The sequence below is a fragment of the Eubalaena glacialis genome, chromosome 11 (assembly GCF_028564815.1).
Source record: "Eubalaena glacialis isolate mEubGla1 chromosome 11, mEubGla1.1.hap2.+ XY, whole genome shotgun sequence".
Taxonomy (NCBI): Eukaryota; Metazoa; Chordata; class Mammalia; order Artiodactyla; family Balaenidae; genus Eubalaena; species Eubalaena glacialis.
Window position 1 is genome coordinate 95,922,678 of NC_083726.1, and position 13,762 is coordinate 95,936,439.

At 42.2% G+C, this 13,762-nt stretch overlaps 1 protein-coding gene across 2 annotated transcripts in view; it reads left to right on the plus strand.

The window, feature by feature from the left end:
- Positions 1–3,108: 3,108 nt before the first annotated feature.
- The window catches only part of KRAS (KRAS proto-oncogene, GTPase), a 38,398-nt gene continuing 27,744 nt past the window's right edge, over positions 3,109–13,762 (plus strand). Inside the window, exons 1-2 of one of the 2 annotated variants that reach the window (XM_061204770.1) lie at positions 3,109–3,235; positions 7,095–7,216. In XM_061204770.1, the coding sequence (XP_061060753.1) occupies positions 7,106–7,216 (111 nt within the window). In that variant the 5' untranslated portion in view covers positions 3,109–3,235; positions 7,095–7,105. The remainder of the gene's footprint in view (positions 3,236–7,094; positions 7,217–13,762) is intronic. The other variant, XM_061204771.1, reaches the window with a different exon arrangement.

A 13,762-nucleotide genomic window follows, 5' to 3' on the forward strand; every position in this document is an offset into this window, starting at 1 on the left:
GAGGAGGATGCTTGCTCTGAGAGAGCGCTCAGGACCAAATGGTGGAAAGGCTTGTCATGCATGTGTATCCATTACTATAGGTGAGAAAAGGAAGAAGAGAGAAAGTGTGTGAGGTGAGGCAGCGGTGTAGAGTGCACAGAACAGAGAGTGGGATACAGGTCTGTTTTGGCAATCCTGAGCCCAGATGATAACTGAGACACGTGGATGGATTAGGTTTCTGCTAATGCCAGAATTTTCACACTCAGCATAAAAGTGCTATAGAAAGCTTTTCCCTCTTCTATATTACAGTCCTTTTAAGATTTATGGAGCACCAACTACAGGGAGAACATTGTATTAGCAGCTGTCAGAGGAAACAAGAGCTTATCATGTACTTGAAGTTGGACAAAATAAATCTGTGATTTACATTGAAGAGTGACTACAAAGCAACGTACAAATAAGTGCAAATTCATTCACTTAACAAAAACTGTGTCCATTATGTGCAGACTTTTCTAGACTCCCTAGGGTATGGTTTATCAGAAAGTGATGTGGGTGAGTTTAAAGGCAGATTTTGTAAGAAGGTGAACACAGAGATTACACAGACTTTAAGGCATTGTGTCTAAGAAAGGATTTAGATTCACACAGTTCCGAAGCAGGGTACATAACTTCACTCATTCGACATTCCATACATTTACTGAGTGCCTATTGTGTTTGTAGCAGTAAGTAAAACAGACAAAAATCCTTGCCCTTATGGAGCTTATATTCTGACGGGAGAGAGACAAGAAAACAAAATAGGTAAGTTATATGGTATATTAGAAGGTGATAAGTGCTCTGGAGAAAAAATAAAACAGGAAGAGAGAGAGGATTTGGGAGGAGGGAGAGATGCAATATCAGATGATCTTTTGGGAAACTCATTAGAAGACATTTGAACAAAGATTTATAAGTAAGTGTCAAAGGAAGCTTTGTGGATATACAGTGTGTTCCAGATAAAGAAGCAGCACGTGCAAATTCCCTGCAGAAGCCTGCCTGCATTTTCAAGGAACAGCCAGGAACCAGCATGTAAGTCTGGAAGTGAGGAAGGTGGACTATTTGGTAAGAGCTCAGAGAGGAAAGGAGGCAGGGGTGTCAAATAATTTAAGCCCATGGAGAAGCGGGAGAAGATGCATGCTTTTATATTCAGCAGGATGGGAGCCCCTCTGAGTGGAGAGCAGAGGAGCGAACGCGATCTGACATGAAGGATACTTCCTTTCAGCTGTGTGAACTTGGGCCCCATTTTTTTTAAAATTAATTAATTAATTTATTTTTGGCTGTGTTGGGTCTTCGTTTCTGTGCGAGGGCTTTCTCTAGTTGCAGCGAGCGGGGGGCCACTGTTCATCGCGGTGCGCGGGCCTCTCACTATCGCGGCCTCTCTTGTTGCAGAGCACAGGCTCCAGACGCGCAGGCTCAGTAGTTGTGGCTCACGGGCCCAGATGCTCCGCGGCATGTGGGATCTTCCCAGACCAGGGCTCGAACCCGTGTCCCCTGCATTGGCAGGCAGATTCTCAACCACTGCGCCACCAGGGAAGCCCTGGGCCCCATTTCTAACCTCTCTAAATTTGTTTCCTCCTGTATAAACTAGGGAAAAGCATCGGACTTCATGAGGTTGTTGTGATGATTAAATAAGATATGTGCAAAACGTTTAGCATCTACCTGAACTAGAGCAGGTATATTCTTTTCCCTTCCCTGTTTTCCACCTCCTCTCTTCTGCCTCTTCCACCTGGTACCAAGGGCCAGGAGGGGGAGGCAGGAACCAGCCTTGCAGAGTACAGCCCACGTAAGGGGTAGGAAGAAACGGGGGCAGTTGGTGTCAGGCCTAGGTTAACAGACTTACTAGTTGGGATTTAACGTAACTGTGTTATTCTTCCTGTTCTATGAGGCGGAGTAGAGGGCCAGAACTGCAAGTAGAGACTCAGATGGGTGGTCCCATTCGGTATAGGCGCTGGTCTGCCAGGCCTCAATCTTTAAAAGAAAACTCCCCCAAACCTTTCTAGGTAGTTTATCAACGCAGGCTCTGGGCATGCTAGCAGTTTTAATGGTTCCATTGTTTAATGTGTTAACTCCCTGAACGTTAAGTGATTAATCTGTCTTCTAATTAATGTTTGAATGATTCTCCTCAGGTCTAGACTATTAAGGGCACTTCTATTTAAAAATAGTCTGTCGCCTGCTTGTGCCGTCAGGGGCAATAGGTACATTTGAGGTCGCCGTTTTGAGTGACCCTTGATGGCTTCGAAATATCCATAAAGACAACAACGAAAAACAACAGACCCCCTCCCCCTTAATTAGTGATGAAAGGCTTTGTCGCGTTTGTCTGGGCCTGGGGCTAGGTTCCCAGCCCCAGAGTGTGGAGAATGGTATTCACCAAGGCGTGCTCAGAAAGCCCCGGGCCGGGGAACTGGCGGCCAGGTCTCTCCGTAAGTCACCCAAGTCGCCTCCCACTTTGGGTGACTGCATGTTTATTTACTTGCAATAAATGATAGTAAATGAATGTGCGCAAGTGTAGGCCGACCCCAGGGTGGCGGGATCTTCGCAGCCCCACCGTGTGGACCCGAGAGGGGCGCGGTGGGGTGCCTGTGGCGTCTCCCGGGTGCCCGGAGCGGAGCGCGCGCCGGCCCGGAGCCGGCGACTGCGAGCTGGGCGCTGCAGCTGAAGCCTGGGGGCGGGTCCCGCGTGGGTCCGCCGGTGCCCCCTCCCGCCCACCCGCGCGCGCCGAGGCACCGCCCAGAACCGCCCCGCCTTCGCCGGCCGCGCGCCCCCAACCCTCCAACGCCCCGGCCGCCCGCCCGCTTCCTCCGCCGGCCCGGCCCCCGCCCCTCCTCCGCCGGCCTGGCCCGCCCCCTCCACGGCCGGGCCCGGCCCCCTCCCTCGCCCCGGCAGCGCTCGCAGGCTCGCTCTTCCCTCTTCCCACACCGCCCTCAGCCGCTCCCTCCCCGCACTCTCGTCTGGAGAGGAATCGAGCGCCGAGCGCATCGATAGCTCTGCCCTCTGCGGCCGCCCGGCCCCGAACTCATCGGTGCTCTCGGAGCTCGATTTCCCTAGGCGGCGGCCGCGGCGGTGGAGGCACAGCGGCGGCGGTGGCGGCGGCGGCGGCGGCGGTGGCGGCGGCGGCTCGGCCAGTACTCCCGGCCCCCGCCATTTCGGACGGGGAGAGAGCGCGGCGCAGGCACTGAAGGCGGCGGCGGCGGGGGCCAGAGGCTCGGCGGCTCCCAGGTGCGGGAGAGAGGTACGGAGCGGACCACCCCTCCTGGCCCCTACCGGGGTCCCGACCCTCCTCTCCGGCGCCGGGCGGGGCCGGCGGCGAGTGAATGAATTGGGGGTCCCCGGAGGGGCGGGGAAGGGGGCGCGGGCGCGGGGCCCGGGCTGGCGGACGGGGTGGGGGGGGTCTGCCGGGGGAGGCGCGGGGACGCGGCGACGCGGGGAATGAGGAATGGGCGGTGCGGGGCTGAGGAGGGTGAGGCTGGAGGCGGCCGCCGCTGGTGCTGCTTCCTGGACGGGGAACCCCTTCCTTCCTCCTCCCCGAGAGCCGCGGCTGGAGGCGGCCGGGGTGAAACTCGCGGGCCGGGCGGGCCGCCCCTCGGGGCGGTCGGGTGCGGTGGAGGTTACTCCCGCTGCGCTCCAGCCTCCCCTCCCCCTCGCCGTCCTTCCCTCTCCCTCTCTCTCCCTTCGCTCCCGCACCTCTTCCTCCCTTCCCAGCACTCGGCTGCCTCGGTTACTGCCTTCTCTGCTGCATCTCGCATCTCTAGGACGAGGGTATAAACTTCTCCCTCGAGCGCAGACTGGACGGCTTGTGGTCCTTTTTTCAGTGTGTAGGGGGATATATGAGTAAGAGGGGAGGTCGCGTTTTGGAAGCGCGGAGGAAAGTGCTTAGAGACCACTGTTTGAGGTTATTGTGTTTGGAAAAAAATGCATCTGCAGCCGAGTTCCTGACTGCTCCCCTCCCCCATGTATGGGCTATGACATTGCTGTGGCCACAAAGGAGGAGGTGGAGGTAGAGATGGTGGTGGAAGAACAGGTGGCCAACACCCTACAACATAAAGCCTGTACTTAGTGAAAAAGAAAAAGTTAATCCCAGAAGGTCTGTTTTGCTTTGTCAAGTTAAAACACACGCAGCAAACCCGCAGAGCAGAAGCAGGGCTTTTTCCTTGCTAGTTGAGTGTAGACAGCAATAGCTAAAATTGTATTTGAAGTTTAATTTGCCTGTTGTTGTCCTTTCCCCCATTTCTTCTGTATTACCCTCATGCGTACAAATTTGACCCCCATCCCAGGAGTTATTACAGTACTCCTAAACGGCTGTCACACAATTTTTTTTTTTTTTAACTGACCTACCAGAGGAGTTAATTGTAGCAATCTGCCGGCCGACTGCCTGAAATACTCTTAGGCATGTGCATGCTGTAGTTGAAGTCCTAAACTAGCCTTCCTAAATCTTGATATCCACCAAAATAAGGGGTTAAGAACAGAAAGGTATTTTCTAATTTTTTTACACAATATACGTGTTACATTTGTAATGGAAAAAAATCATTCAAAAAGAAATCGCAAAGGGAAAAAAGTCTGTTCATAATCATCTCAGAATCAACCTTATGGGTGATGTCATTCTTAGGTGACTAAGGTCCAAAATGCTGACTCGGGCATGTAATAGACTAGAGAAGACAAATATGGTTGATAACAATACTGTTTACTTTAGACTGTATCCATCCACAGGCATTCTTGGTTTTAAGAGATAGTAGACAAAATGATAATTCATTTTGTTTTATGACAAAGTGAAAATTCTTTTCCTGAACAGACTGTTCAGTTCTGTTCCCAGTTCCACCGCTTGCTAGCTTTTGTAGCTTTGGGTGAGGGGGCTCCTTCTGGCCTATGATCTTCTTTGGGAACCCAGTTCTCTCTAGTGGGTTTAAATGTTACTTGATTTTTGAAATCTAAGTCAAAGATTCTTTTCAGAAATAACCACTGCGTAAAGAAGTAGACCAGAAGGTGTGTGTCTTTCAGAATTCACACATGTATGTACAACTAAGCTCTAATCCAGTATTTGTCCACAGTCTCTCTTAGGCTAGCAAACTTATTGGTCATAAGGACCTGGACCCCTTTACACTCTTAAAAATTATTGAAGATCCCAATTTGGAGTGTGTCAATATTTAGCACAATAGAAGTTAAAATTGAGAATTAAAAAAATATTAATTCGTTAAAAAAAGAAATAATAAGCCCATTACTTGGTAACAGAAGTAGAATTTTTAATGAAGAGTAACTTTTCCAAAACAAACACAGAAATTGTGAGAAGAGTGGCATTGTTTCGCACTTTTGCAAATCTCTAATTATATAGTTTAGTAGAAGACGGCTGGATCCTCACATCTGCTTCTGTATTCAATCTGTTATCACACATCTGGAAAATTCTACTGTGCACTTGTGAGCGAATAAGAGTGGAAAGGGTAAATCACATCATAGCATTATCGTGAAACCAGTTTTTGACCTCTTGGGCCCTCTCCAAAAGTCTTAGGAACCCTAATGGGTTCCTGGAACACATTTTGAGAACTACTGTTCTAGGCTATCCAAATTTTATTGGAGGGGTGGGCTGGGCAGGGAACTAGAGGATACATTTTGGTGAGATTATCCTCACCTATCCCATTTGCTGCGGTCAACATTAGGAATGAAAAGGGGGAGCAAACAGGATGTGATACATGTTTGTGGTGGCCCTAGACAAGGCTAGGTGGCACAGAGCAGGCCAGGGAGGAGCTGTGAGATGACAGTTGTCTGGCCTGTCTGCTCTCTCTGAGTACGTTCAGGAATAGCGTGAAGAGGTAGTTAGTACGTTATCACTTGGAAAAACATATTACTTTTTGGGGGGCAGGGCGGTGGGGTGCCTATTGGGATAATTCTTGGTCTTCAGTAAATAGGATGCTGCATGTATATAGTGTTTATATACAATATCTGTACATTCGTTAATTTTGAGGTACTTACCCTGTAATGAATTATTGTTCATTGACTGCCATTCTTTCTGCAGTTCGCTACTTATTTGTAGTAATATCATGTAGCTATTGAGGGAAAGGAGATTAAAGTAAATAAATTCATTTTCATTTCAAAAAGTTTGAAACAGCTGACTAAAAAAATATTTTCTGGCTTGGCGCTGTTAACCTTACAAGTTGTCGATATTTATTGCTACTGTTGGGAGACGATGTATGAGAAACAGAGAATAAAAGTCATGTGGATTACTGAGAAATACTCACATCTTTTAAAAATTCTCTCATTAAAAGTGTGCTTGTCTTTAAATATTATATAATTATATTTTTCTTGTGCAAAGTGCTATTTTTCAGCACTGATATAGCATTATAGATTGTGATTGATGATCAGATCATCTGTACTGAATAGTTAGTTAAAAATTTTCGAAGTTCTCTTAGTTTTTACACTGTTTTTTTCCCCAGCAGATAATGTACAGATTAAAATGTCACCAAGTATCGTCCTTGTCTCCTTTGGCATCTCAGTTTTTATTTTCCCAGTGTACTGTCCAGCTTTATTTGACAGTCTTCCCCCCACCCCCATCTGATTCTTGCTAACTGTCCAGGAGAACTACTATGATGACGCTTTTAAAAAAGTTTTCTGTAGCTGTTGGCCCCAACGGAGGCACTCAGCATGTCCACTTGTAACTCTTAGGGGCCCGAGTCGATGAGGAATACTGTGGCGATAGCTGTCAGCAAGTTTTGTGGGAGTGTGTCCTCAGGGTATAGAGCAGCGTGCTTGACACTTGTACTGAGTGAAGTCGTGGCCTGCTCCTTCGAGAGCCATTACCTGCTGCCGAAGAGCAGACGGGCTCTTGAGATAGAGTGACCTGAATCCAAGGTAAAGGAACTATGCACTCCGAATGAGTTTTTCTCAAATGCTGGTGGAGGAGTTTGTCAACGCCGTACAATTCATTACAATACACATCTGTAGTCACCTGGAGTTTTTGTCATTGAATTTTGTGAGGTATTTTGAAATGATGTTCCGTATAAAGGTGAACTTGTGTAAAGAGGTATTGATAGAGTGTTTGGGTTATATTAACCTCACGTGTGGCACATGTTCTAATTGAGTCACATTTCCATTTTTGTCATAAGGCCTGCTGAAAATGACTGAATATAAACTTGTGGTAGTTGGAGCTGGTGGCGTAGGCAAGAGTGCCTTGACGATACAGCTAATTCAGAATCACTTTGTGGATGAATATGATCCTACGATAGAGGTAAATCTTGTTTTCATATGCATATTGATTTGTGCAGGCCCGTCCTTTGGGTACAAAAAAAGGTTTCTCTGATCATTTTCTGTGACTGCTCATTACAAGGTAGTTATACTGATAATACTTTTATTAAGTTACCTAAAATGTACTTGGATTTCAAGGCATTACTCTGATATTATAAGTAACCATAGATAAGAGACACCAGCCTGTTTTCTCTCAGGACAGTAATACCTGTGACGTTCACTCTGTGTTAGTGTATGTGCATTTTGATTGGAAGTGTATTTCAGAGTTTTCTCACAGGGTGAAAATGTGAATTTACATCTCATCTGTAAGATGAGACATATCTAACAGTCTTTTTTTTTTTAATGTGGCTATTATTTTTATGGGGTTTTGGTATTTTTTTTGGTATTTTGATGTCACATGTAGAGTTGATTTATACTGGTGAAGTGTAATCATTTGATGATTGAATTAAAAACACTGAATTAGTAGTATTTTCATATTTTGTCTTCATATTGAAGTGGAGAACCTACAACTACCTGATGCATTTTAGAAAGCTCATTCTTTGCGTTTATATGTATATCAGGTGATATATAAGAATACCATCACCAATCCTTACCTTTGCTTTACAGCCCTTTTTCAATTTATTCAAGGCAATGTTAGAATTGTTTTTTTTATTACAAATTAATTAATGAATAATTTTCAGACTTTTTCAGTTTCATAAAAATGTACCAAAGGAATGGCCAACAGCAAAATGATAGAATAAAGGCCTAGCAGAGACCTTGAGAGGTCACGTAGTATGTTTACCACTGCCTTCTGGCAGCGCTATACTCAGATGATCTCAAGCAGATAAGGATTTATTTAATCCCAAAGACCTGCAGGAGGGAATGGCACACAACTGTCCTTGTTAACTAATTTCCAGAATGTAATTATTAGCGTATTTCATGCATAATCTGAATCTTCCTGTTAAGTTTAATATAATATCAGCTCATCTTTGAAATAGATTTATGTTATTAGATTATTTCTTAGACTTCTTTACCCCAGGGTAAGCAATCCTAATCCCTTAGCTTTTATTCTAGATCTGATATACCAGTTTATTTAATCAGCTCTGAAAAATTTCCCATAACTTTCTCTGAGTCCCAAGCTGTAGGGTCTAGAATAGGTCAAAAATGCCCTGTTAAGGTACTGTGCTGTGTAATGTCTTAAAAAAAACACCTTGACTGCACTTAGGTAGGTTTTGAGGGCATTGTTGGCCTTGGGAAGATGTTTATGCAGTGTAGAACTTTGAGGATTGATAAGGAAATGTTCATAAGGAAATGTCAACTATTTCTGGTACTGGAGGGAAAAAAATGAAGAAGTAACCCTTATTTACAAAGATCTGATTTAAACATAGAAGCAGCTTTCATTTGGCTTCCAAGTTTAATAATTTGCATTAGTAAAAGGGGAAGAGTCTAACTGAAGTGGACCACCTATGTAATAGTCTCTCTGTATTTCCTCTTGGCAAGTCAATTCAATGCTAATGGTTTTGTTTATTTTTTACTTTGAGGAGGATTAAATAGTTCACCTATTTCTAAAGCCAAGGTTACTCGTCGTACTCCACCATTTAAATTGGAAGTAAAAGGACATTTTAACAGAATTTAAGTTAAGTATGGCAGTTTTCCTGGGATTCTGGAATATGATTTTAGCAGAAGTGCCCTCCATCTTTTCTGAAAATCTGAAGAATTCCATTACACTCTGTTTCCTATCAGAGGTCAAGAATGATGTATAAGAATGTGATTTAAAAAAGAAAGGTTAGGAAACCTTTTGGTCAAAATTATTAAAGTGCAATATAAATCTTAAAGAAATAAAGCTAAAAGTCAATCCTTTATTTTGGGGGAAGGTAAAAAAAGTTTATAAACTCAAACCCATTAACTCTGATTATGATTTCTGCCAAACCAGAAGACTTGACCCAGGGAAGCATTGATTACCTGTGAACTTTGAAACTGACATTCCGTCACTAGTGTAGCCACCTGGGAAATGTTATCAGAGATTGTCTCTTATCTCCCAAGTTACAGTGAGTCTCTGAGGGAACTGACACATTGAATTCTTGGTGTAGTTCAACTAGAAGAAAAGCAAGAGAATTTAGTAGTTTATTTTCATAAGTGGTTAAACAAAAATACTGACATGACATTTTTGTAAAAAGTTGAAGGGTAGTGGGTATCACTACTGCTGTTAAGTTTCTGGTAGGTGAACAGTGTAGGTCAGAGAAAATAAGAGCGGTCATAGACTTTGCACATTTGGAGTTCTCATCAGTTTTTCTGCATTAAACAAATGGAGAGAAATTTAGGAAAAAATTTTAATTAACTAATACCATATTTTCTAGTGGTTTAGAGTTTTCAGAGATTTATATTGGGTTGGCCAAAAAGTTCGTTCGAGTTTTTCGTAAGATGTTATGGAAAACCCCAAATGAACTTTTTGGCCAACCCAAAACTATGAGCTAGGTAAGGAAGGTGGTCATTGTTTCTTTCATTTTATCGATAAAAATGGTCTCTGAGAGGTTGTAACTTGCATAAGGATACTTAAGCTAGCAAGTGGTGGAATTTTAAGTTTTCTGAGACCAAGTTAAATGGAATTTCCACTGCACCCTTGTATAGCTTTTTAAAAATGAAAAATTAGCCTTCAAGCTAAAAATATTTAGTGTTGGAGGCTGATTCAGATTATTAATATATCAAAATTTGAACTTAGCATACTATCTAATGGCATCTTAATAGCAGAGATATGATATAGAATTAGGTATGACACATAGATGGAGCATGTTTATATTTGCACATGATGATCACCTTTACTTCTGAAAAGATTTTACCTTTATCTTTTATGAAGCCCACTGAAGAGTTCCAAGAGATAACGAAATACCTTGTTAGTGGTGCAGGATTGTTAAAAACTCAGTCCCCAAACACAATACCAGGCTAGAAATAATATATGTTTTTATAGTTTGGAGATCATGTTATTATAAAAACATGTTCTCTGAAATGTGTTTTCTAAGGTAGAATTTGGTGGAAGCAGAAAAATGGAAGTAGAGATCAGAACTGTCAGTTGGTCAGTTAGCAAATGTATAACAAGTATCTAGTGGGTACAATATAAAAATAGACACAGAAAGAAGTATTTTTTCCCAGTCTCCAATTCACTGACATCTGTATGCTTCTGTTAATGTGACATTTCTAATTCAGTCCAAGTATTATGCCCTCCTTTGATGAAACAGTTTTCTAGTCAGTAAGAAAGAATGGAGTCATAATTGGATTGATTCGTTCCATCTTTAGTGCTCTGAGCCCTTGAGTGTTTATTCACCAAGATATATCAGTTTCTCTTTTAAAAAATTTTTCCGTGTTAATTATGGAATTGCTGACTAAGGTATTTAAATTATAGAGAGAAAATTTGTAATACTAAACCAGTATTGAAGAGTGGTGTAAGAAAAGCACTGTTTAATATTGTAAGCTGTTATTTGTCTGTTTTTTTGGTTTTGTTTTTTTAACATATGTATCAGTAGTTATTAACAAGGAATAGGTGGTGACTTTGTCCCTCGGGACATTTGGCTAAATCTGGAGATGTTTTTGGCTGTCACAGCTTGAGGAGGGGGCTGCTACTGGCCTCCGTAGTGGGCAGAGGCCGGGGTTCTGTTACTCCTCCTGCAGTGCACAGGAGGGCCCCCCAGCAAACAATGACGTGGTCCAGAATGTCAGCAGTGCTGAGGTTGAGACCCCAATGCTGTGCATTACATATAGCTTTGAACGTCCTGTAAATTGTGAGGCTCAAGTCCCTGAATATGATTTATGTTAGATTTTTTAACATAATATAGATTTAAACCTTACATTTTCTAAACTAACAATATGTTATATTAGCTTACACTAGCGTTCTGTTAAAACATTCTGTTTTTAAAACAAGGTACAACACAGCAATTTTGGTAATCCATTTCTCTTCAAGACTGTGGCCACTCTTCCCCCCCCTTTCAAGTGAGTGCCCTCTACTGGTCAACTTATTCGCTTTTATAATAAAAAATGAAATCCTAAGTTTGGATATTTTTTTCTATTTAAACTGTGGGTATAATCAATTTATAACTATATAAATTTTATTTAAAAGACTTATTTTGTATAACTAATGTTTTAACAATCTAAAGTGTCAAAAAAAAATCTAAAGTATCAGTTTTACTTTGGTAATGTTATTAAGATTACCGTGTGGACCAGTTAGGCCTAACTAATTAAATATGTGGGTGAATATTTTTGACTAAGAAAGGAAATGTGGCAGTGTAGGAGAAAATAGGGTGGTGCCCTTGTTAGCACTGCTTGAGGTCACTTTGTCTGAGGGAATAAGAAGGGGCACTGTGGCTCTGTGAATTTCTTTTCATGCACACAGGAGGTACCTTAGAGAGTTCAGAGCTTAGTGATGTGTTACATGGGGTGTTAGGAAGGGCCTATTCAAAAGTGGCAAATTGTGGGCTTCCCTGGTGGTGCAGTGGTTAAGAATCTGCCTGCCAATGCAGGGGACACGGGTTCGAGCCCTGATCTGGGACGATCCCACATGCCGCGGAGCAACTAAGACCGTGAGCCACAACTACTGAGCCTGCGCGTCTGGAGCCTGTGCTCTGCACCAAGAGAGGCCGCGGTAGTGAGAGGCCCGCGCACCGCGATGAAGAGTGGCCCCCACTTGCCGCAACTAGAGAAAGCCCTCGCACAGAAACGAAGACCCAACACAGCCAAAAAAAATAAATATAAATAAATAAATAAATTTATTTAAAAAAAAAAAGTGGCAAATTGTGAAAGTTCACATTTTGTAAATTTTTATAGGACTGTAGAATAGTTGAGAACGCCTGATTTTTAGAATAAACTAACAAAATTCAGGCACTGTATTTAGGTCAATTTAAGAATAAGTATTTACTTAATAATAACTATTTATTGAGCCCTGAATGTTGAAAATTACTGGACACGTTTTATTCTAACTTGGGTTTTTATAAATACAAAGCTTTAAAAACATGCAAATGAAAGTTGGCAATGGAAATAAATGAAAGGAAAAGAAAACTTTATCCTTTATCGTTTGGCGTCTCTTAAGAGTCTGGTTTAAACAATGCAGCTAATTTCTTAATTCCATAAATGTTATTAGTGCCTACTCTGTACCATGCAGCCTTCCTACGGTCTAGAGATACACTGAGGAGCAAAAGGAACTGCATCACTGCCTTCATGGAGGTTATTAGTCTTAGATGTATTTGGAAGAGCAGTGTTTCTAGACAGTGATCCTAATTATATATAACTTAATTTAGAGGCTTTATGCTTTAGGAGGGCGATAGATTTCTTATACCTCTTAATTATATTGTCTCATAGTGCCTAGGTTTATGGAACAGTTATATTATTGTGATCTTGATGTAATAAAATTAGAAATGGGTAGTAAAAACAAAATATTTGAGAGGATTAAGTAGGGCTGTATTGCTTACCTTAGGTAATTTTTGAACTTTTTATTTTGAAAATTTCAAACCAATGGAAAAGTAGTGAAAAATACTACAGTGAATACCTCTTAACCTTTAAACTAGGCATAGTTAAATTTATGTGTGTGTGCCTGTGTATGTACACACACATACTTGAATACATATTATTTATTTTTGCTGCACTTTTTGAGAATAAGTTGCGTATGTTAGGACCCTTTACCTCTAAACACAGGGGTCTGTGAACTGTGGCCTGCCTGCTGGCCACATACAGCCTGTGTCTGTTTCTGTAAAGTTTTATTGGGGCACAGCTGTGCTTGAGTGTTGACATGTTGTCTATGGCTGCTTTTACACTACAGTGGCAGAGCTGAGTGGCTGCAACAGAGACCAAATACTGTCTGGTCCTTTACGGAACAAGTTTGCTGACCCTCTTCTAACAACAAGAATAATTCATTGTATAACTACAACGCAGTGACAAAATTTAGGAAATTCAACATTGATACAATGTTTTATCTAACATATAGTCCATATTCAAATTTTATCAGTTCCCAGAATGTGCTCTCAGCAATTCTTTTTTTTTTTTTTTCCTGATCCCAGGATCAAAAATCAGGTGTCATGTCTCACAATCTAGAACAGTTTCTCAGTTTTTCTTAGTCATTTGTGACAGTGGCACTTCTTGAAGAATTCAGGCCAGTTGTTTTGTAGAATGTCCTCTCATTTAGGTTTGTCTGATTGTTTCCTCTTGGTCAGATTTGGATTAAACATTTTTGGTAGAAATACTGTGTAAGTGATGTTATGCCCTCCTTGGTGTATCACATCAGGAGGCACAAGATGCTGGCTTGTCCCATTATTGATGATGTTATGTTAACATTGGTTATTTGGTTAAGGTCATATCTATCAGCTTTCTCTCTGTAAAGGTATCTTTAGTTCTTTTATAATTAATATGTACTCTGTGGGGAGATACTTTGAGACTATAAATATCCTGTTCTCCAGCATATTTGCACCCAGTGGGATGTAGTAGCCACTGATAATTCTAACCAGAACAAACTACCACCATAGTGACTGCAAAGTGGTAGGTAATCTAACTCTGTCATTATTTCTACATTTAT